Raw genomic sequence first — 22,322 nt, 5'->3', positions numbered from 1 at the left:
GGAGAACGAAACTGGAACGACAGAATTAGCTTTCATCGTTCCGTCAATTCTTGTTTCTAGCATTTTTTTTTTTCCAAAAAACACGAAACACACCATAAATGCACCTAATGCTTTATTCCGCATGGAATGAAAAAACTCTAGAAACGTTTTTTTGAAACATTACCAAACACAACCTTAGTTGTTTCAGTCCCTGGTGTGGATTATCGAGAAAATTAGTAGCTTGGATAAGGTGGGCAGGATTGGATGAAGAGTCAACTTTAGAAATTGGGTTGTCGAGGGAGACGCTATGAGGGAACAGGGGATTGAAATTTCTTCAGTTTTCTCACTCTTGCATGACCCAAACCAGTCCCATGAGGGCACAACTCTCTTGAACTTGGACACAGCATCTCCAGCTTCCACCATTAAACTCCTTTACTGAACCTGATCCTTGGATTGACCCACCACCACCAACCATCAAGACACCACCACCACCACCACCAACAACCAAACATAATTTCTTAGTAAAAGAAGAAATGAAGATTCCAGAAAAGAAATAATTTTTTTTCAGAAATTAGTCCATGTACAATCCATACTAGATCTGACCAACTGCCTATCCTACCTCCTCTACGTTCTTGACAGCCCATCTTTGTCTCAATGGAGTCTTTGAATGGCATATTTCGATCCTCTTCCCCATTACTTAGAAAATTTCGGTCAAAATGGTGACACTGATGCCGCACCCCATCCCAGTAGCTATACCGCCTTTCACATCGTTGGCGACCTCGTTGCCCTCATTGACCTTCTTGGCCATGATTGGGTGACGATTTTCATCCTCTTCGATCAAAATTTGAAACCATGTTTGGGGGTACAGCTAGTATCCCGTTTTCCCTTCCGTTGACTAGATCTCCAGACCATGTCTCCCTTCTTTGCTCATTCTCCCTTCCTCTTCGTCTCTTCTTCTTATTCTTCGTCCCCCCTTCTTTGTTCACGTTTGCAGGTCACATCCGGATTTTTTGCATTGGCACAAGTGTTGTTTTGGAAGAAAAAGGGGTTTAATCCACAACCATTTGATTAGAATAAGACATGTGTCTCATGCCGATAGAGAATTGGTACAGAATTGGTCGATGAAAAATAGGAGACAATCAACCAAATTTTTTCCAAAGGTATTGGTCACAATCGACCAAATTTTTTCTTGATTGGATGTTTACAGTCAACATACAGTATCGGTTGGCTTTAAGTTGTATGCTGCTGGTGGGAACATTTAGGTTGATCCATACTATAAAGGGCTCCAGTCTTAACTCATCACATTATTCAAATTTCAATAGAGAATGAGCATACCATGTAGATTAGAAGTTCATGGAATTCTTAAAATTTTTTCATAACTTGATTTAACCAACATTATAATACCCATATTGAATTGAAATTTTACCAGTGAGAAGAGTACATGAATCTCTCTAACATAGACTTACCTGTGTCCATTTCTTGTCACATGGCTACAAAGTTCACCTGCCTTGGTCAATAGCATTCCTTTATTATTTTTGGTTTAATTTCATTGCCCCCTCCACCTCCTCACTTCAGACAGACAACTTATATAAACGATTGGCCGTATGGTTGATACAGACCACCATCACCACATTTGGCATGTACACTCAAGGAGTTTCCCAGAGATCCAACAGCCAAAATGACGAAATCATCAATCCATGTTCAGCAAAAGGCAACACAGCCAGAAGCGGGGGCAACCTTTTTTCCACATAAAAATGTAGTGAAATGAGTTGTTAGACTTGGATGAAACCAGAGATGTACACACTCGAGGGAACTCAGGACTGCAATGCAATAAGAAACAAACAGTAGCAAATTATTAACATAAAAGAAAGCACCATAACATGGTCAAGTGAGAGCACTCACACATGAATAAATTGGTCACACGACCCCATGAATACAAAGGTAAGGCTTCCAGAAACGAAAATATATACAAAGGTAACAATGATATGAAGCAATCAATTAATTTCGTAGCACAAAGTGATTATGTTACAGAATACAAGGGACTCCACTTGAGCGCTGCTTTGATGGCACTCGGGGGAACAAAGAGCAAATCCCAAGCCTCCAATCGTCAAGGCATCACCCTTGAAGTCAGAAAAGCCTTGATATAACACGACATGAAGTCCAAAAGGCCACAGTAGCTGCCCTAAATAGTGCTGGGTTTTGGTATATCCTTACAGATGCAATCACATACAAAAGAAAATACACATATCAGTAAAAACTATGGAATTAAGGAAAGAAAATGAAACACAAATATGAGGTCAGGATCTCATTAGCTTGATCAGGGGGTTCTTCATTTATTTATTTATTTTGAGGGGGGTTGGGTGGAGGGAGCATGTACCTGGGGGAGCTTCTTGAGCATAGATGTAAATAAGAATAAGACAAATAATAATGACTAAATAATCGAAAAATTACAGAGCTCTGGTGAACCACCCTGATTGCAAACTGCTAAACAGTATGAAAAGAACATTTGACACCACCCTGCCCCACAGATGGAAATGGGGGGAAAACAACAATTGAATGATTGAAAGTTCTCCAGAATACACTTTGGACCCAATATCTACCCATTCTCCATGAGCTCAGCCTTTCCCAATTTTGGTTTTCCATTTGTTTCTCCTCTTTTGTATGGGTTGTTCAGGGGAAAAAAAATAAGAGGAGAGGGGGAGGGGGTTACCATTCTTCTAATGAGGATGATTAAGGGTTCAATTAGTTCAAAATAAAGTGAAATGATTTTTTTACTGGTAAGAGAAAATGAAATGAATGAAAGTGGGAAGTCAAAGTAACCAAAAGCAATCTAAATTCAACAAGTTATACATCAAAACTAATTTCCCATGAGTTCAAACCTTGTTGCAGCCGCAATTTTTTGTGGGTTCTACGTGTTCTTCTCTTCTTGTGTAAATATTTTACTCAAAAATGACCATTTCTAATTTTCTGCTCTAATCAACAAAAATGCCACCTCCAACCTCCTCTATTTCATGGGTTCCACACGTTTCCAAATGAATATTACATTAACATTACTTCCAACCAAACACCCCGTTGAAAAGTTTCTTTTCATTCCACTATTTATATGTCACCGATGAGAAGTTTTATCTCACTTCTTTTCAATACACTTCTGCCAAACAGTCTAAATAATGCTTTATTTTATCCCAACCACTCCCTAACAAGTACTATTTGATGCTCACTGAGGATGCATAGAAAAACTAATGCTAGCTCAAACCCACATAAAGTGCACAAACTTCATATCATTAAGGCTCCGTCTGTTTGACAGATAAAAAGGGGTGGGAAACTTGTGAGGTTGTGTCTCACATGTTGTGGGTTGGGTTGACAAGGAAAGGGAAGGAAATGAAATAATGGAATATGTAACTTTTAGTGGGGCCCAACTCTATGGGAAAGAGAGGAAATGCAAATGAGGTGGAATTATATGGGAAAGAGAGGAAATAGGAAGAGGAGAGAGACACAAAACAATTTTTCCATGAAGTCCTACCAATTTTGGAAGGATTTTGGAAGTGAATGGGGTGGGAAAAGTTAACTGCCACATCAGAAGACAACAATAACTGCATTAAATGATCTTGTTTGGTAAGTTTCCAACCTCACTTATCCAAACACTCCTATTTGTGGTAGTTTGTGGGAAACAAGTACAAGTATCCCACCCCTTTTACCTTTTCGACTTTTCTCCATCAAAAACACACAGGGCCCAAGAGAAAATGGATGGGGATTATAGTTGATTAATGAAGATGAATTTAACTTCCTCATCGGGTTATTTCTAAATGTGATCAATTTTGATAACAACAGAAGTAACAGAATGGCTCTATGTTGTTACCATGACTCCTACAACACAGCAAAAGGTTTCCAAATATGAAGCAGAAGTAGCCATAAATTAAAAGGCCAAACCATAAATTATTGGCAGCCAGTTGGTATAAAACCACAATCAACATGATCAAGCTAATCCTAACAAAACAATTGACTGATTATACAGATAGTGGAAGCGAATATATTGCATCAATAAATTAGGGAGAATGAATAAGCAACCTACCCAATGGCAGTTGCACTCCAGGATGCTACATTATAAATAATTTTGCTTCCATCCCATGCCTTCCTAAGTTTTCCCTTCTTCGTTTTTACAGAGAATGTTTTGCTGAGGGCTGAAAAGGAAGCAAAACAATGTCAGAAATCCATCTCAACAAATCCTTGTCGTTCTCTCAACAAAATCTTTCCCCATCTTTGACTCAACTGGGAAATAACAGAATACCAATCATAACATGAAATAGGGATGAACAAAATAAAAAAACCAAAAACACAGATTTTCATATTACTTTCTCTTTAGAGCATAGAAGGGAGATTGTTACAGGGTAGCCTTCTGAGGCAGAGGTAGTCAAACTAACCTTCTTGGAGTTGATTTGGAGTCAAATCCTGCAAAACAATAGTGCAATCTGTCAAATCCTTCATAACTATATCTCTTCTGACAGAGAAACTTGAACTCACTCCTCAGCTAGTTTAAGTAAACTTCCCCAGCTTTGGAACTAATCTGAACTGAGAGAGAGTAATAACAAATTGTATGTGTCAACAAACCTATGCCAGTTTGGCATAGGTCATCTATTTACTCCAGAACAGTTGGCTTCTTTGTTTTCTTTCTTTCTTTTTTTTCCTTCTTTTTTTTTTTTTTTAAATATATATATATATATACATATATTTTAGCTGACTCCTGAGCTTTGAAAAGGGAAGAACCATAAGTAGAAGTTAAAGGGGATGAATCCAGAGCAATAAAATTGTAGAGGAAGACCCTGTTCAGAAGAATATTTAATAACCCATCGATTTTAATGAAAGAGAGATTGAATTAATGAAAATTTGAGTTTAATTCATCGCTAAGAGAGCTAAAACTAGAGAGGGTGACATGCCTAAAACCTGAGAGGGTGAGATGCCCAAACCAACCCCTTCTTCCTCACCCTTCCTCTTCCCTCTATCGATTATGTTTTCCCCTTTCGTTATCTTTCTATCTTGAATATTGAAGCCCTGTTGAAGCACTGAAGCACAGCTGCAACTTGAGATCGAAGACCAGCCAAGTTCCCCAAATTGATTGAGAAAAATCAGGGTTTTTGGCCTAGGATCGATTTCCCTGATCTCACAGATCTGAGACCAGTTGCTGGAGCCCCTTTTAGGATTGATCAAGGATCTCTAAAGGACCACTTGACCAGGAGATTGAAGCCACTAAGGGCCTCTTGAAGCTGCCACTGAAAATCTTCCCTAAGTTTCTATTTTAAATCCAGATCAAGACTCATCAGATCTCCTCAACCAGCAGTCTGTTTTGAGAGCCCTTTGGAGAATTGAAGGACACACCTGGGGGGCCACTCGACGTACTTTACTGCTCCATCTGGGCAGCCCATATCAAGCCGTAGGTTTTCTCCTTTAACCTGCTCAAAACCCTAATCCTGGAAAGAATTATTGGGTTTTTGGGCCACACTAATATGGGTGATCAATTGGACCCATGGTGGTTCAGCCCACTAAGAGGTATAGGCCCAGCCCACCTATTGTGGGAGGAGTTAGGGCTGGTGGGCTAACATAAGTAGTCTCTATGGTCTCTGCAGTCATCATAAGGTGAGACATAGTTTACACACAGAGCTGTGGAAGAGATCTGTGAGGGAGATTGCAGAAGACCATCGAACAATCATCAAGCGTGAGGAACCTAGATTTGTGATTAATACTTGTGGAGGCTTCCCAACCTACATCATTGGTATTCTTCACTCCCATTTATGGTTCTAATATGGGTGAGTCCCATTAATTACTCTAGATACGGTTAATCTGTATTTGTGTGTTCTAATCACCTTGAGGGGGACGATTCTCTGGTTTATTTCCCTAACAAGAACTGTTACTGGTTAGTTTTTCCTCTGTTGATCTACTTTCGGCCAACATTTAAGGTTTATTTGAGGACATTATTAGCAGTACTAGAACTTGGTTTGAAGCCCCAAAGGGCCTGCTTGTGTGAGTTGTCGATTTTCTTTCAGTTCAGCATATTTTCAGACTCTATGATTTATTACTTGGCGCTGTGATCTGTAGTTTTGGTTTGGAGTATATTACTTATTGGGGTTGTTTGCCTAAGTAAACCACCTTACATCAATATGACCCATAAATTGGGCCACATTTAACCTAAAATTCATAAAGCCCCCTCTTCATGGCAGGTGATGAGATCAACATAAAAGTGGTAACTGAACATATATGATAACTGCATTATCCGGAAAAGTTTAGCCTAACTATGTCAACATACAATATGGTACCAATACAGCCACCGAAAACTACATGGACACCTTAACAGTGCATACGCTTTTTTGAAAGATACTCCTTCCCAATGCTTGATACCATTGACAAATGCCCTTTTACCAAAAATAACACGTTAGCATCTCTACAAAACAAAATCAACAATGTCATTTGGAATTATCCGTTCCAAACAAAAAAGAACAAAAATGTGGCATTAACCCCACTTTTAAAAAGAGCAATAGCTGAATAGATGATTAGCACATTCTCTTTTCCATCCACAGTCCATGTAGGGCAAGCATGGAGATCGAGGTATGTTCCCTACTCTCTCACGTACATCATAAGCTGCAAATTTTAAAGGCTCTAAGCTTTGCAGCAGCAAAGGTTTTCCAGATCAGCTTCCATAGGAATTGGCATCTGTGATTCCATTGAAGAGCTTAAGGCCAAGAAGGAGATGGATCACAGATGAGAACTCTTAAAATGGTAAAGATGATATATTGATGTCCTGAACCAAGATGAGACTGGCAATACATCTTGGAGAAGCTCAAACTATGTGATGGAATATGCTATCTTCCATAGTTGCCAAGGCATCACCTATGTGTCCAGGCACCTTGGTTGCCTAGATTCCTTCTTGGTGTCGCTTGTAACGTTTTCATCATGTATGGGCTAGCATCCAATCATTATATGGGTATGGATTCGGGGATGTATGTTGACGGAAGGGTTTGGTTTGATGAAGCACAATATGTGAGGTGATCTCCTTAATGGATAGCAGCACAACTTCAATTAACCTGCTCGTGTAAAGCATTGTTCTAATATGTTTGAACCCATTAACAACTGAGCCCATTATGGGAGAGGCATCAGTTATTCTGTTTGACAAGGTTGGTCCTTGTGCTCAGTCTATATAATGTGTGGAAACGGGAGCAGACAAGATCAATAGTGGGAGGAAAGCAATAGTGGAGAATTCTTCGACAAACAATATGGATCCGAGTATGGTTCATATTCAATTCCTTTATTATTATTGTTGTGTTCATTGGTCTTATGGAATAAATCTTTCAATCAGTATCACAACCAATATGATTGGGTCACTGGACAATGAATTTGTTCTTATCAGTTTTCTCTTAATTTGGATTGGGTTTGATCAATCCAAAGCTTTTGATCTTGAGGTGAATCATACATTTATGGACATGGTAAGGAGCATCGTGAACAAAACAATGTTACTTGTTTTGAGCAACGAAAGTGAGACCTTACAATTCACAGATGTGGAAGGGTGATCCTAAGACCATTACTGGACTCTTCAAAGGATATTCTAAGAATTCGAGAGGTAGATCAATGTATATATCTCAAGGTCGGTAGGAGCAACTTTATATTTCTTGATGACAACAAGAGTTCTTCAAGTTTAAAGCATATTGATATAAAGAATCTTCTGGTTAGAGAGAAGCTTTGTGAGTTACAAATCATTATTAAGTATATCACTTCTGACATTATGATTGTAGATCCACTGACCAAAGGTTTGGCTCCGAGCGTATTTCAAGAGGCTTACCAGAAAAAAAAAAAAGAAGCGTGTTTCAGGAGCATTTTTTTGGATGAATAAATTAATTCATTACCAAGAGAGAAGAATATACAAAGGAAGAAAGAAGGGGGGGGGAAGGGAGGCTAATCCCAAACAAAGCCAACAGGAACCAAACCTAGGAAAACAAAACTAGCCGAACCAGCTGAAACAAAAAGGGAACACCCAAGAAGTCAGCAGCAGCAGGGGCAAGAGAGCGAACCGAAGGGACCAAGAAAAAAGGGGGGGGAGGGCTAAGGAGGAGGCATAGTGTCAATGTGAATATTTTAAGAGGCAAGGATAAGTCTATTCCTAAGGGTGTTAAGGACAGGCTTAGGGCGAAAGCATTGGATTTTGGAGGTAATATCAAAGTAGATGGCATTCCAAATCTTGTCCAAGGAGCGAGAATTGGACAACCATCTACGAATGTTACGCTCCATCCAGATGTGGCTAATGGTGGCAGAAAAGGCTAGCTTCCCAATGATGTCACAGATGGAGGGGCTAGAGAAGGTCATGTCCATCCAAATCCATTCTCTATCAAATTCTAAGATGGGTCTACCAATTTCCAAACAGAGGAAGAGAAGGGGCATTTGAAAAAGAGATGATTGGTATCTTCCTCTCCAAGGGGGCAGAAGCAACAGTAGGGGGAAACAGGAATATGCCAGTGAATAAGGCTTGGGAAGGGAGACAATGTGAAAGGCATCTCCAAAGAGTAAGGTTGTGGCGGGGGATGTGTCCTTTGAACCAGACAAGATTACACCAAGGAACAAGAGGTCCTGAAGAACGAACAAAAGACCAAGCCGAGGCAGAGGAAAACATCCCATTGGATGAGGGGAGCTAAGTGCAAGAGTCAGCTCTGCCTCTATGGCCAGGGGGAAGTGGGGGGAGAGAAGACCAGAGATCATAGAGAGGAGGGGGAAGGGAGGGGGACCATCCAAGAGGAGAAAGGATGTGGGCCAACAGAGCCGACTTGGGAATGCCAGAGGAGCAGATGATTAGAGGGAGATCAGGGAGGAAAAGATACCAGCAGGGTGGCAGGGGTCCATCCATAAAGAGGTGGTCTACCCATATCCGATGGTGAAAGAAATGGCATTGAGAGCCAAAGGCCGGAGGGAAAGGATTTTCCTCCAGATCCAAAAGGCAACCGAGGAGACAGGGACAGGGACAGACCAGAGGGAATGATCTTTGAGGAGGTAGGAATGAACCCAATCAACCCAAATCCCATTATGCTTAGAAGTAATTTTCCAAATGAGTTTGAGGATGCCCACAAAATTGACCTCTTTGATTCTCCTAATGCTCAACCCCCCCTCAGCCTTGGGGAGACAGACTTTGTCCCATCTGAGGGGGTGAAGAAATCTGGAGGCTTCATAGCCTTTCCAGAGAAAGGAGTAGAAGATTCTCTCGATTGTCTTGGTGATGGAGGTGGGGAGGGAGTAGATTCTCGACCAGTAAAGGTACATGGATTGGAGCACAGAGCAGATGAGGGTGATGACTCGCATAGGAGAGAAGTCTGTCTTTCCATAGTTGAAGCTTCTTCCTGAGAAGGTCCAACATGGGGGAGCAATGGTGGGCACAGAGCCTGGAAGTAATGAGAGGGAGGCCAAGATACCTGATAGGTAGGGAGCCAAGGGAGAATCCAGTGATACCAAGGACATGAGCCTCGGCATCCGGCGAGACACTTGAGCGGAAAAGACTAGATTTAAGGAGGTTAATGCGGAGGCCAGAAATGGATTCGAAGGCATGGAGGGAATCCATAATGGTGGAGATGGAGGTGGGATCGGCTTTAGAGAAGATCATGATGTCATCCGCAAACGCCAGGTGGGTGAGGAGAAGGGATTTGTACTTGGGGATGGGGGAGATAATGTGAATGTCAGTGGAAGATTGGATGGATCTCGATAAGACTTCGAGGGCAAGGGAGAAAAGGTGGGGCAATCACTTTGACGTGAAAAGTATCATATTAACTTAAAATGGACGACGCTTACAACTGGGTATTTGTATTCTTGCTTGGACCCTAGTGTATTGTTTAGGGCACACTACTTTCAACACTTCCTTTATGAGCTCAGTTTTCTAATCCAAAGTTAGAGCAACGACTTCCTATAGCCCAAGTAGGAGAATGTAATGTTTTCATCATGTATGGGATATTATCCAGTCATTGTATGGGTATGGATTAATGGATGAGTGTTGACTGATGGGTTTGGTTGGATGGAACCCAAAATGGGAGGTGATCTCCTAAGTAGATAGCAGCTTCAATTAACCCGCTTTAAAGTGCAAAGCATTATTTTATTACGTGTGGGCCTATTAACAACTGAGCCAATTATGGGAGAGGCATCAGTTGTTTTGTCTGACAAGTTTGGCCCCTACTCCCAGTCTATATAATGTTAGCAATACCCTAATTCCTAACCCTAGCCATTATGTGGAGAAGGGAGCAAACATAATCAACAGTGGGAGGATAGTAGTAGTGGATAATTCTTCGACAAACGATATGGATATGGGTATGGTTCCTATTCAACTATCGTATTAGTATTGTTGTGTTCATTGATCTGTCATATTGATCCCATGGAATAAATCTTCCACTGCCTTGCATCCAGGGAGGGGAATCTTTCATTGCCTTGTGTCCAAGGCCCCTCCAACATCTTCGGTCGCCTATACACCGTGACAACTATGCTATCTTCCCCTTCCCAAGAGTCTCTATGGAAAATCTAGTTCCCAGCCAAAAACTGTGTTTGAAAATAGAAACATAATTGGAAACGGGCCATCTCTATGGTGAGATTAGGAATGAGAAAGAAATCAAGAGCTTAATGGGCTCCCCCCCCCCCCCCCCCCCCCCCAAAAAAAAAAAAAAACCCCAAAAGAAAAAAATAAAGCATATGCATCATTAAGATAGTAGCTATTCAAAGGAAGTTGCTAAGTGTGCATACTTATAAATCTTTTATATTCCCTGATTTGCATAAATAAAGGCATTACAAGAAATGAGAAAGATAACTGACTACACTAACAAAGGCATAAGCATCAAGAAAATGAGGGAAATTGCACATACTTTAGTCTGCTTCAAAGATAACAGATACGCAGCCATGAAACATGCAATGCCCTCCACTATATCTTCTTGTCTAACTAGGACAAAACCTTCTGGGTCTGACTCGATATTGGCATCCAAATTTGCACCATCCCATAAATCATTTTCACTGACCATGTCCCAAGAGCTACCTTCTTCTGTTACCACATAAATATACTTTGTTAGCACTTTGAGATCATTATATTGGATTCCAACCAAGAAAAGCAAATCTGATATAAGAGAACAAACTACAAAATGCGAAATGGATGGGAGGAAAAGGGGGTGGCTAAATTACACAGAAAGGAGGGTTTGGGTGCATACCTGCCATATTTTGGGGTACTGCCACCTGGACATTCTCTAACTTTTCGAGGAAGTTGGGTGATTCAATTCTAGATTTCAGAAGATCACATAACTGCATAAGAACAAGAAAAGAGCATTTTATTATTAGATGCTAAGAATCTGAAGTGAAGTAGCTATGAGCTAATAGCTGTAATTCACCAGCTAGTTAAAGTTATAGAATAAGTACTCGTGTAACCATGACATCATTGTAATATTTCCTTTGATGAGAGAAATAGACAACTTTAAAGAATTAAATGATCAAATAAATTTACTGTCTGACTATATGGTAACAGGTAATGCTCACAAATCACATATGAAACTATTTCCTCATGATAGACTCCATTACCTTCGACTATTAGGCTATTCAGATGGGCAGGGAGCATGAACAAAGGGATTCACAATCTGAACAGTGCTGTTCATGAAGTGATGTCAGACTGTATCACTCAATGGTACAGATTAAACTACTGTAGTGTTGATATGGCTTCTCAAGGTAACCACTGGAGACTCAACATGTTTACATGATTTATCTACATGTCTATTATGCTATTAATAGTCCACCCACAGCTAGGATGAAAATGAGAAGAGGTTAATAAAAGCTTCATCTTTTTCGGTCCTTTCCATGGGATTTCAAAAAATAATAGGCCAAAACCCATACTTCCCAATGGACAGCCAATTTCAATTCTCAGAACTCATATTCTAGATCTCTTAGCCTCTGATTTTACATACTTCACATGTCCCACATGTTAATCGTGCATCCTTAATTGCAATCCAAATCAATCTTACAGAATCCAGTCTTAATACTTCCATACAGATTCACCGAGACAATTACTACCCCATAATATGCAAAAAGATGCTGCAGAAAACATTGATGGGCACAATTATGTCCCAAAGCACCCCATAAATTTCAGACAGAAAAATAGAGAAGCTTAACCAGCCGAACGATGGTATAATTGTGATGCCATAAATATTATCCCCAATAGACCAAATGCTTTACTAATAGAGCAAACCAACCATACTACTGTAACAAAAAATTTCATCGGCTAGGTATCCAATATTCCAAAATTTCAAGTGCCTAAAAAAAGGATTTTACACCACCACCACCCCCCCCCCCCCCAAAAAAAAGTGCCTACAGGGTAAGAACCAATTAGATAAACAGGCTCGCGCTAAATCTGCTAAGATCATCCTGGATCGATCGCAACGGTGCAAAATCTAGCATAATTTAATTCTAGGTTCAAACGTTCAACAGAGTAGGTTCATCGGAAACAACAAAATTTTATGTAAAAGAAAATTCAACGACATCATCAAAAGAGGAAACGAAAGGAAACCAAGGTCTTACCTCATTCGTATCAAGATCACCAGACTGAGACGACGAATCCTGATCAATCACCTCCCTAGTCTCTTCCTCCTCCTCCTCCCCTTCCCCCTCAGCATCAACGTCATCCTCACCAGCGTTCCTGAGCAATTCAAGAGCTCTCTGGCATTGCTCCAGCACTGCCTGCAAGTCTTTCGTCTTGACACGTATCTGCTCCCTTGTTATCCCTCCTCCTCTGGCATCACCCATGGTCGAGGGTTTCGAACCAGAAACTTCAACATCCATTCTGTAGACTCGAACTCGCTTCTCAACCTCAAGATAGTCTCCTCCACGAAACAGGCAGAGCTCGAATGATGATTTTTCCTCTCACTGTCTTTCTTCGACGACTACAAGAGCTTCGTTGTTGCTGTTGCTTCTTCTCTGCTTCGATGGTTTGGGATTTCCCAAAAGAAGAAGAAGAAGAACTCAAAATTTTGGAGTCTAATCTAATCCGTCAAAAGAAATATAAAAAACAATAGGAGTAAGATAATATATATTCTATAATTATTCTTGGGCTTTTATTTGTCGTGCAAGGCGCAATGTTGTTTGTACTTCGTATGCTCTTGCTCGCAGCTTTCCCTTGTAAGTTGTAAATCTCCTTCCTCCCGTTTTAAGTTTTAACGGATCAATCATTGGATGTCCGCTTGACAAACTTACCAGATCATACAAAATGGGAAATTAATTTATCGAATTACACAATTTTTAAAGAATGTTACCATCATATGCACTAGCATGGACGACGCTTGTTAGGCAGACCCGGATCCTCTTCGGTGCCCCGGTGCGTCTAGCGCGCATCGGACAGAGGGTAGCACCGGGTTCTCTCCCATTTGAGAGGATCTAATTGTAGCCAAGGTTTTAAGACTTGGGATAGGGTGAAACTGATACCAATTCCGATCGATAATGGATCATTTACGATCAAATTGGATTGTACAGATTTACACTTCTTTTGTTTAAAAATATCAGTTTTTTGAGATTTTTTTATCCTTAGATCGTACCAATGGATTTGAATCATCAATCAAGACTTTGGGATTGATCTCCACTGATACCAATATTAGTGAAAATATATTTTTGGTCTAAGTGAAAATATGAGGTTATGAATAGGGAAATTGATTTATAAATTGTAATAATGATTTCATTGATCTCCTTGTTCATTATACAAATTTAGTTAGATAGTTTAATGAATGATTTGATACTGGGGTTTATTTTGTGATTCTAATATTAGTTTTTTTCTTAATAATTTGTTATCCATTGGTTTCAATATTAGTTATCTTTCCCTTACAATGATAAACCATGATTTCATTACAAATTTAAAGTGTTTCACAAATCTTTCCTCACTATAGTTATGAATGTAAGACTTTATTATGGTTCAGACCCGAAAACAAACCGATCTAAAGTCTAAATTGGTATTAACCCAATATTAAAAATTGAAGTAAACCAAAATCGTACTGGCCTTAAACTGAAACCAACCGAAGTTCCTTAATGGATTGGTTTCGGTCTCCCTCATTCCTAGACTGAAACGAATTTAATTTGACCAAAATCGAGCCAAACTGACCGTTTGACACCCCTCAAAGAGGATTTCTAGGAAGGCAGGTGACCGCCCAAGGCCGATGGGAGCAAATGAAAGTATTAATGGGGCAGAATTTTCATTTTTCATGAGGGGTGGAGCGGTTATTTCACCCCTTATATGTGTAGATACATTCATGCTTCTTTTTCCCTTTCTTAGATTCTCACATCCCTTTCTTAGATTACAATATTACTCCTCTCATTAGCATAGTTAGTAAGTTCGGGAACGATAACAATACAGGAATAGATACGTACGGCAATTAAACGAGTCATATGGAAATAATACTTTTCAGAAATTCGACTCAATAAAACGTGCACAACAATGATACAGTACATGTTTAATATGTGTTTAATACGACTGATATGTAAAAATCCATAAGTAAAAATACGGGTTTATTTTAGTACTAAGAATGAACTAAAACTGATTGTTTACAACTAAATTCTAATATCTCATGCTCCTTTGAATACCTAAATCCAATCTAGTTTTTCAATTGGAGGATCCTTTTTTCTTTTTTTTACATCTAATATTTATTAATTTTAATCATGACTATCATAGCCAATTTTGATAGGTGACCCATCAACCACTTTTTATCATAGTAAATAATGGCATTTATTTGTCAAAATAATAATAATAATAGCATGTAGATAATCATTTAACAAATTAAAATATCATCATTGATATTATCTTATCAAATAAGAAAATCCACAGCAACCCCTACTGATGCGGATCCTTATTCTAAAACCTGAATCAGATCACGTATAGCTCCATTTAGATATTCAATAATTTAATCATAATAACTAACGGTAGATTCGTAATTAAGGTAAGATTTTAAATTGAGTGGTAAAATTACAATTAAGTAGACTTAATAGGCTAATGGATAGGAACAATAAGGTGGGCACATAAGGTTCTTGATTAATAGATTTAGGATAAGCTTGAATGAAGTTAAATAAAGGGTGCATGTAAGGTAATAAAGGAGAGAGGAAGCGGCAATATGGAAAGAAGGGTTGAAACTAATAAAATAAGAAAAGGAGATGCGTGTCATCCACATTTTTCTTAAAATCGATAAACCTACAAAAATGGAGAAGTGTCAATTTGACTTTTGGGGTTGAATTTTTTTTTTTTTCAAACTAAACGTATTAATAAGAATAAAATATATTATACGCGTTTAAAATGAGTATAATACATGCACCTATAGAATATGCATATAATAATAATTTTTTGGATTAATACGCCAAATTATGACTTTTTTATTGAAACGTTTGAATACAGAAAAATCCGCGTATCATACACGAATTTACTAACTATGCTCGTTAGGTCACTTACCATGGACTCAAAATAAATGTTTTTTTTTTTTTTTTTTTTTGGGTGGGGTGGAGGAGGGGGTGTAACCCAATAAAAGTAAATTTCAACCATGACGATGGCTTTTTGGAGTTTCTTAAGAGTGGAGGAAATTTTACTGCCCTTTGTGTCTAGACATACGGTTGCGAAACCTTGGAACGCTTATTTTCCCTTCAAACTTTTAATATGGAAATAATTTGTTCAATGACCAGACATGACATGCGACCTGAATTTAGGATCCTTCAATTCTTAATTGTGCAAGAAAATTGTGATCCAGATTTAGGTTCTCGCCAATTCTTAATTATGCAATTCTTGCACAATTCTCTCTGTGCACGCGACATGTGTACATTATCAAAATCCAATGATTGTAGAAGTTTTGGTTAAAATGGATATGAATTCTAAAAATTCCTACAACCATTGGATTTTGAAAATGTATAATTGTCGTGTGCATATAGAGAATTGCACAAGAATCTTATGTTTGATTAAGAATGGATTTTGACCTAGTCCAGTTACTTGCTACTTTAGTTTTTTATTTCCCTTGAAGAGCTTTGAAGGCATTTGATAATGTTACTGCACATTGTGGGAATGAGACATCGTGACTAAAATTGGTCATTTTGTAATGGGCTAGCAATTTTATAATTTCCATCCTGGTTGTTCCGAATTAATGGGATATGATCTAAGTTAGATGTGATATATCCAGACCATACTATCATATGTATTCAAGAGCAATGGATTGTAAGTTATACCTTCTAGAAAGGGTGTAGTGTTGAAACTTAATAAAGAAAGAGTAGTCCGTAAAACAGTTTTGGTTTTATTGGCCATAATTCTCGTCCAGTTCAGTTTAGAATCGGAAAATTGATAGTTAATTGGAACCTAGCATTAAAGACTTAAAGTGTATTGAATTTCGATGGGTCTCCATGAAAAAAGGAGGGAAAAAAAAAAAGAAACAAAATACTTACCAAGAAGGGAGTTTCACTTTCACACAATCACACTTCTTGATTTCCTAATTTCTAGGATCATAGTTAATTAGTTATCATATGTGTAGTCTTTCACATAAAAAGTATATTGTCCTTAGCAAAATAAAAGTATATTATCTTGACTCTTCAGGAAGTTTAGTATATGTAGGATTCACACTAGTTGTAGGATGCAAACCATTTTCTAAAACGACACTATTAACTGCATGTAAACCGATTGTGAACTGAATAACAAAAACCGATTAGAAACTGCTAAAAACCGAAAATGGATGAAAATGATTCTGATTTCACCTTATTCTTATCTGATGCGGTTTTCGTTTCACATTATCAAAATGTAAACCGAACGATGATTTTTCAAAAAAAAATTACCCTTAGATCTTCCCAATGGTTGGTATTGGATCAGTCAATACTGTGGGATTGGTCTCGACTGATACCAATCCGATCCAAGCAATTTCAACATGATCCATTTAGATTCGATTATTAAGACTATGATCCATCCTCATGGAATTTCAACTAACACTTTCTCTCCCACTATTTTATGGATGGGTCTCTCCTACTATTTTATGGATGGGAGAGGATAGGAGTGTCAAAACCTAGGCAGAATTGATAAATTTGTACTTAAAATATCTAGATCGAACAAAACCCATCCTTATTATATTGGTTTTGGATTGAGGTATGATAGGATTGGCCGAAAATTGGATCAAATCGAATCAATAATCAAATCGAAATCGAAAACCAAACGAAGATAATAAAAAATAAGTGATTATGAGATTATAAATAGATGAACTGATTATCTATTTTTTACATATATTAGTGAGAATATTTTTTTTTGTGTAAGTAGAATTGTTACAAATCAATGAATATGAGGTTATAAACAAGGAAATCGATTTGTGAATTGTAACAATGATTCCATTGATCTCCTTGTTCACTATACAAAATTAGTTGGATAGTTCAATGAATGATTTGATAGTGGGATTCATTTTGTGATTTCAATATTAGTTTTTTTTCTTAGTAACTTGTTATCCATTGGTTTCAATATTAGTTATCTTTCCCTTACAATGATAAACCATGATTTTGTTACAAATTTAAAGTGTTTCACAATTCTTTCCTCACTATAGTTATGTATGTAAGGTTTTATTATGGTTCAGACCCGAAAACAAACCGATTTAAATTGGAATTAGCCTGATATTGAAAAATCGAAGTAAACCAAAATCATACTGGACTCAAACCGAAACCAACTGAAGTTTCTTAATGAATTGGTTTCAGTCTCCTTCATTCCTAGACTGAAACCAATTCAATCCGAACAAAACCGAGCCAAACTGACCATTTAACACCTCTAGGAGAGGATTCATTGGAAGGCAAGTGGCCGCCTAGGGCCAATGAGAGCAAATGGAAGTATTAATGGGGTGGAATTTCCATTTTTTATGAGGGGTGGAGTGGTTATTTCACCCCATCTATGTGTAGATACATTCATGCTTCTTTTTCCCTTTCTTAGATTCTCACATCTCTTTCTTAGATTCCAACATTACTCTCTCACTAGGTAAGTTACCTTGGACCCACATTAAAAGTGATTTCTTTTGGGGGTAACCCAATAAAATTAAATTTTAAACTTGGGGATGGTTTTTTTTTTTTTTTTTTTTTTGAATTTCTTAACGGTGGGGGAATCATTTTACTGCCCTTTGTGCCTAGACGCAAGGTGGTGAAACCTTGGAGGGTTCATTTTCCTTCCAACTTTTAAATATGAAAATAATCTGTTCCATGACCGGAAATTACATGTGACCTGGATTTAGGTTCTCTCCAATTCTTAACTATCAATTCTTGCACAATTCTCTCTGTGCATACGACATGTGTATATTTTCAAAATCCAACGGTTGTAGAAGTTTTGAGTTAAAATGGATTTGATTTCTAAAAACTTCTACAACCATTGGATTTTGAAAATGTATAAATATCGTGTGCATAGAGAGAATTGCACAATTAAGAATGGCTATTGACTTAGTCCAGTTACTTGATGTTTTAGTTTAACTTTTATTTTCCTTCAGAAGTTTTGAAGGCATTGATAATGTTACCACACATTGTGGGAATTGGATAATGTGACTAAAATTGGTCAATTTGTAATGGGCTAGCAACTTTGTAATTTCCATCCTGATTGTTTAGAATTAATGGGATAAGATCTAAGTTGGATGTGATATACCTAGATAGGGGTGTCCGAACTCGCCTTGAGCTTGAATAGGGCCTTGGCCAAGTTTTCTAACCCTAAGGGTGGGTTAGGGTTGAAAAACTGAAACCCTGGGTCAGGGTTGGGTCAGGCCCGAGTTGAGGCCTCAAACCAAGCCCAGCCCAGCCCAACCCGACCCTGACTTTTAATACTCATATATTTAATACATTAGCAAACCCTAAACCTAAATCTTTTCATTCTTCATTTTCTCCTCTAGCAGCCATGGCCGCCACCCCTACAACCCTTTCTCTTTGTGCTTCGGTGGTAGAAATTCTCACTGTAGGTAAGTTCAATCTCCACATCTCCTTCCTTCTTCCATTGCTGATTGAGCTGCTGGTGGGGATCTTGCTGTTGTTGTTGCACCGAATGGTACAATGGGTAGTATGACGAGATGGGTACTGGTCTTGTGGGGTGATGGTGGATGTAATGCATGCTTGTAGGGATGAATTGCTTCCATCTCCTCTTGCTCCTCTGTCTCTTTTTCTTTTTTTCCTTTCTTCTTCTTCCATTGCTTTCCCCCCACTTTCTTTAAGCATCTTCCACAAAAGGCAACAATCGATTGAGCTGCTGTTGTCAACCATAATGTCATGGCTTCTGGGACTTCATCTTTAATCTCGCTACTATTACGCTTTGTATACACTTCTTCTGGATTACTTTCCTTTCTTCTCTTGAACAATTTCTCCTTTCTTTTGATTTTGTTGGGGATTGGGTATTGATATGGTAGAATTTGTCACCTAACAAGGCGAAAACATGTGGCATCCAAGGGAGGAACACATGTTGCCCATTTGATGGAGGCCGTAAAGCTTCAAACCACGTGAGGAGAAGATGCCCGAGGGGGGGTTCCCAAAACCCTAGGCCAAGAAACCCTATAAGAAGGAACCCGAAAGAAACTTGGAGGGAGGTACGCCGACACCCACCATTACTCCTGTAAAAACACTATTCTTCCGGTCACTAACTTGGGCATCGGAGGACTAATCCCGGAGATACCTCCGGGCCCCTGCCTTCTGTGCTTGTGTAGTGTCGGCTTATACGGATTTTCGACAGTAACATATTGGCGATGTCCGTGGGAACGACAGTAATGGTGGGGAAAACCTACGATCCTAAGAAAATCAGAGCAGCGTCGAGTATAAACATGGATGAGGAGGAAGCTTCAGGAGGGCTCCCCCCTCGATAAAAATCGATGAAGAACGGGGAAACAATGATCGGGAAGGTACTACGAGGGATCAGCACTCAATCGGATATTTGGTACATAGAGATAGTAATCTTCCACCCCCTCCTAGGGCGCTAGAATATATGACAAGAGAGCAGTTCCACACCCTTCAAGAGAAGTATGACCGAATGGCCGAGACAATGAGGAGGTCTCCAAGGCCGTCTCTCAAAGGATCGACGGAGCACCACGAGGCTCCCATGTCCAGCCAGAGCGAGCCCAAGACCAGGGCCGGAGTAGTTCAGGATCGATAAGGTCTGGTCAGAATCCTCGAAACTAAGCCATGAGGGAAAGCCCCGCACCCAAAGAAAAGACGCGGTGCGCCACTGGGGCCAGGCATGAGGGACCATGCCAAGGAGACGGACAGAGACGTGAGGACTCGAGGTTGAAGCAGATGATCCTAGACCTGAAATACGAGATCCGAAAGGTCGCAAAAAACCAGATGGGAACTTGAGAGCTGGACCTCACTAATGACAAGACTCTAGCCGATGAGGTAATAAGGGACCTGCTCCTGATCGATTTTTGTCTACCCAAATATGACACCTACGACGGGTCTGAAGACCCCGTCGATCATTTGGAAGGCTTCAAGATTGTGATGCAGTTTCATCGAGTCTCGAAAAACATCATGTGTCGCACCTTGCCTTTAACGCTTAGAGGAGCGGCAAGGTTATGGTACAACCGCCTACCGACGAAATCGATTCGCAGCTTCAACGATTTGAGTTACTTCTTCATGAGGGGATTCTCCAGTAGCCAACCCCTTCAGAAGACCACATTGAACCTGACCAACATCAAACAACATGAAGGAGAGTCACTGTGAAGCTACATGAAGTGCTTCCAGCAAGAGAAGATCACGATTAGAGGTTTGGACCCAAAATAAGAGTTCACGGCCTTGTTGGGAGGTGTCAAAGATAAAGATCTAAAAAGGTCTTTGGTGAAGCATACACTGAAGAACCTAGCTGAGTTGAGGGCTCAGTGTGATAAGTATATTTAGATGCAAGAAACCCTCCAAACTGATGAGGAAACTGAAGCAAAGGTGGGGAGTAAAAGGACCTCAAGAGATGATGACAAACCTTCCGAGGGCAAGAGACGAAAGTCTGAACGTGATTGTGCACCCAGTCTGCCTAAGAAGTTCGAGAGATATGCATAGATAAACCAGAGACGGACGGACGTGCTAATGCAAATAAAAGAAACCCCAGACGCCGGAGTCATGAAGTGGCCTGGGAAGATGGGACGACATCCTGAGAGACGCAATATGGACAAGTATTGCCACTTCCACAGAGACCACGGCCATGACACCGAAGATTGTTGGCACCTGAAAGGAGAGATCGAAGGAATGATCTGAAGAGGATACCTAGGTCGGTTTGTAGACCGCAAAAAGGAGGATGCCCAAGATGGCAATGACCGCAGGGACAACCGCCAAAGAGATGGTAGAGGCCACCATGAAAGAAGGGGGCCAACCCGCGAGGGCAATCAGGAACGGCAAAGGGACCGAACACCCGAGGAAGCTAACCATCGCCCCCGTGACGATCATAAAAGCCCAACTAGGGTTATAACAACTATCAGTGGAGGCCTAACCACTGGAGATAGTTCCATCTCGGCCAGGAAAGTAAAAGCCTATGCGAGAAGTGTGCATGTGGTCGAATGGTCAAACAAGAGGGCAAGGATGGGGACGGTTATCTCCTTCTCAGATGATGACCTAGAAGGGGTGCAGATGCCACATGACGCCGCCCTGATAATCACTATGACCATAGCCGATTACAGAGTAAAAAGGATCTTGGTGGATAACGGCAGCTCAGTTGATATCCTATTCCTTGAAGCCTTTCAGAAGATGGGTCTAGATAAAGGAAAGCTGAAGAAGGTCGAACACCCGTTGCAAGGGTTCTCAGGCACCCCAGTTAAAGTAGAAGGGGTATGTTGAGCTGCAGGTGAGGGTAGGCATCGGAGACCACCAGGTAACAGTTATGATCAACTTCCTGGTAGGAGACATCACTTTAGCATATAACGCCATACTAAGGAGAGTTGGCTTAAACTTATTAAAGGTTGTCGTCTCCACACCACACCTCAAGATGAAGTTCCCAACTAAGAATGGGGTTGGGAAGTGACGAGGCGATCAGGAGGCATCCCGGAAGTACTACGCCACCACATTATGGGGAAAGGGAAAGGCGGACGAAATGCTCCCGATAGAAGATCTACGCGATGATACAAATTATCAGAGGGGAGAACCGGATGAGGAGCTGATACGAGTCGAAGCCAAAGAAGGGGATAGTACTCGTCAGTTCCAAGTCGGGGCCACAATGCCAAGACAACAACGGGAAAAACTCATCTCATTCCTCTGGGGCAATTCTGACGTCTTTGCCTAGTCGGCCTCAGATATGCCTGGGATAGACTGAGAAGTAATAGAGCATCGACCCGACTAAAAAGCTAGTACAACAGAAGAAGAGGACCTTCGCCCCCGAGAGGCAGTAGAAGATAGAT

General features: G+C 39.9%; 1 protein-coding gene across 1 annotated transcript; it reads right to left on the bottom strand.

Annotated features, from left to right (window-relative positions):
- Positions 1-1,812: 1,812 nt before the first annotated feature.
- LOC122089317 lies at positions 1,813-12,681 on the bottom strand (the record flags this gene model as incomplete). Its single annotated transcript, XM_042658949.1, is given in 6 exon segments — positions 1,813-2,188; positions 4,049-4,157; positions 4,398-4,425; positions 10,845-11,017; positions 11,181-11,271; positions 12,535-12,681. Coding segments are annotated over 6 exon segments (630 nt in total), but the record flags the coding sequence as incomplete, so codon positions are not given.
- Between the last annotated feature and the right edge of the window lie 9,641 nt (positions 12,682-22,322).

This window comes from Macadamia integrifolia, chromosome 9 (assembly GCF_013358625.1).
Source record: "Macadamia integrifolia cultivar HAES 741 chromosome 9, SCU_Mint_v3, whole genome shotgun sequence".
NCBI lineage: Eukaryota > Viridiplantae > Streptophyta > Magnoliopsida > Proteales > Proteaceae > Macadamia > Macadamia integrifolia.
The sequence above is the reverse complement of the archived record's forward strand: the minus strand, read 5'-3'. Positions and strand labels throughout refer to the sequence as shown.